The sequence below is a fragment of the Entamoeba histolytica genome, genomic scaffold (assembly GCF_000208925.1).
Source record: "Entamoeba histolytica HM-1:IMSS scf_1104750517859 genomic scaffold, whole genome shotgun sequence".
Taxonomy (NCBI): Eukaryota; Evosea; order Mastigamoebida; family Endamoebidae; genus Entamoeba; species Entamoeba histolytica.
In genome coordinates, this window is record NW_001915688.1 from 1462 (window position 1) to 2417 (window position 956).

General features: G+C 18.3%; 1 protein-coding gene across 1 annotated transcript; it reads left to right on the top strand.

Annotated features, from left to right (window-relative positions):
- Window positions 1-449: 449 nt before the first annotated feature.
- EHI_102700 (uncharacterized protein) lies at window positions 450-956 on the top strand (the record flags this gene model as incomplete). Its single annotated transcript, XM_001914470.1, has 1 exon — window positions 450-956. A coding segment is annotated over one exon (507 nt), but the record flags the coding sequence as incomplete, so codon positions are not given.

Genomic DNA, 956 nt, shown 5'->3' on the forward strand with positions numbered 1-956 from the left:
ATTTACAATTAAAGTCAAATATGATATTATATTCATTTATATTAATAAATATGAATTATATAATGTTTTATATAACAAATAATTAAAATAAATTAAAAAAATGAAAATTCTTAATTTGAAGTGATTGAAATAAAGAAAGATAGAAATAAATACATTACATTCACTGATTTGTTCATTTCTTTATTATTCATATTATCAAATTATTGTTATATTTATTAATTGAATATTTATCATTTGTAATATTTCATTTCTATGATATTTATTCATTTTCATATTCATCAAATAAATAATAAATGATGTTTTATTGAGGTATAAATTATTTGTTATTAATAATTTATATTAAAAAATAAAAAAAAGAAAAATTGAATGACGGTTATCTTAAAAATAAAAGAAGTTCAAACTAAAAATAAAAGAAGAACTAATAAATAATCAAAAATAATAAAGAAAGAATGCAACTTGGATATAATGAAATAATGATTGTCTCGAAGTATTTTGAAGATATTAATGATTTTATTAATTTAGAAATGGGAGTTAAAAGATTTCAAGGAAATATGGAACGATTTCATTTTAATCCAATTCCATTGAATCAATATTCCAGAAAATTGTTTCCTAATATTGAAACATTTCATATTTATAATGAAGAAGATAAAATATTTAAAGAAGGAAGAATATTTAAATATGTAATATGGTATGATGTGAGTTATTCAAAATATTTAGAAGAGAAAGAAGAAATGAATGAATATAAAAATATTGAATATACAAAATATGATAGAAAGAAATATGGAAATACAATACCAATAGAAGTTAATTCACTTGGAATTAATTGTTTTTATGAATGTACATCATTACAAACAATTAATATACCAACAAGTGTAATTGAAATAGGAGATTGGTGTTTTTATAAATGTTCATCATTAATATCAATTAATATACCATCATCAATTACGTCATTTGGA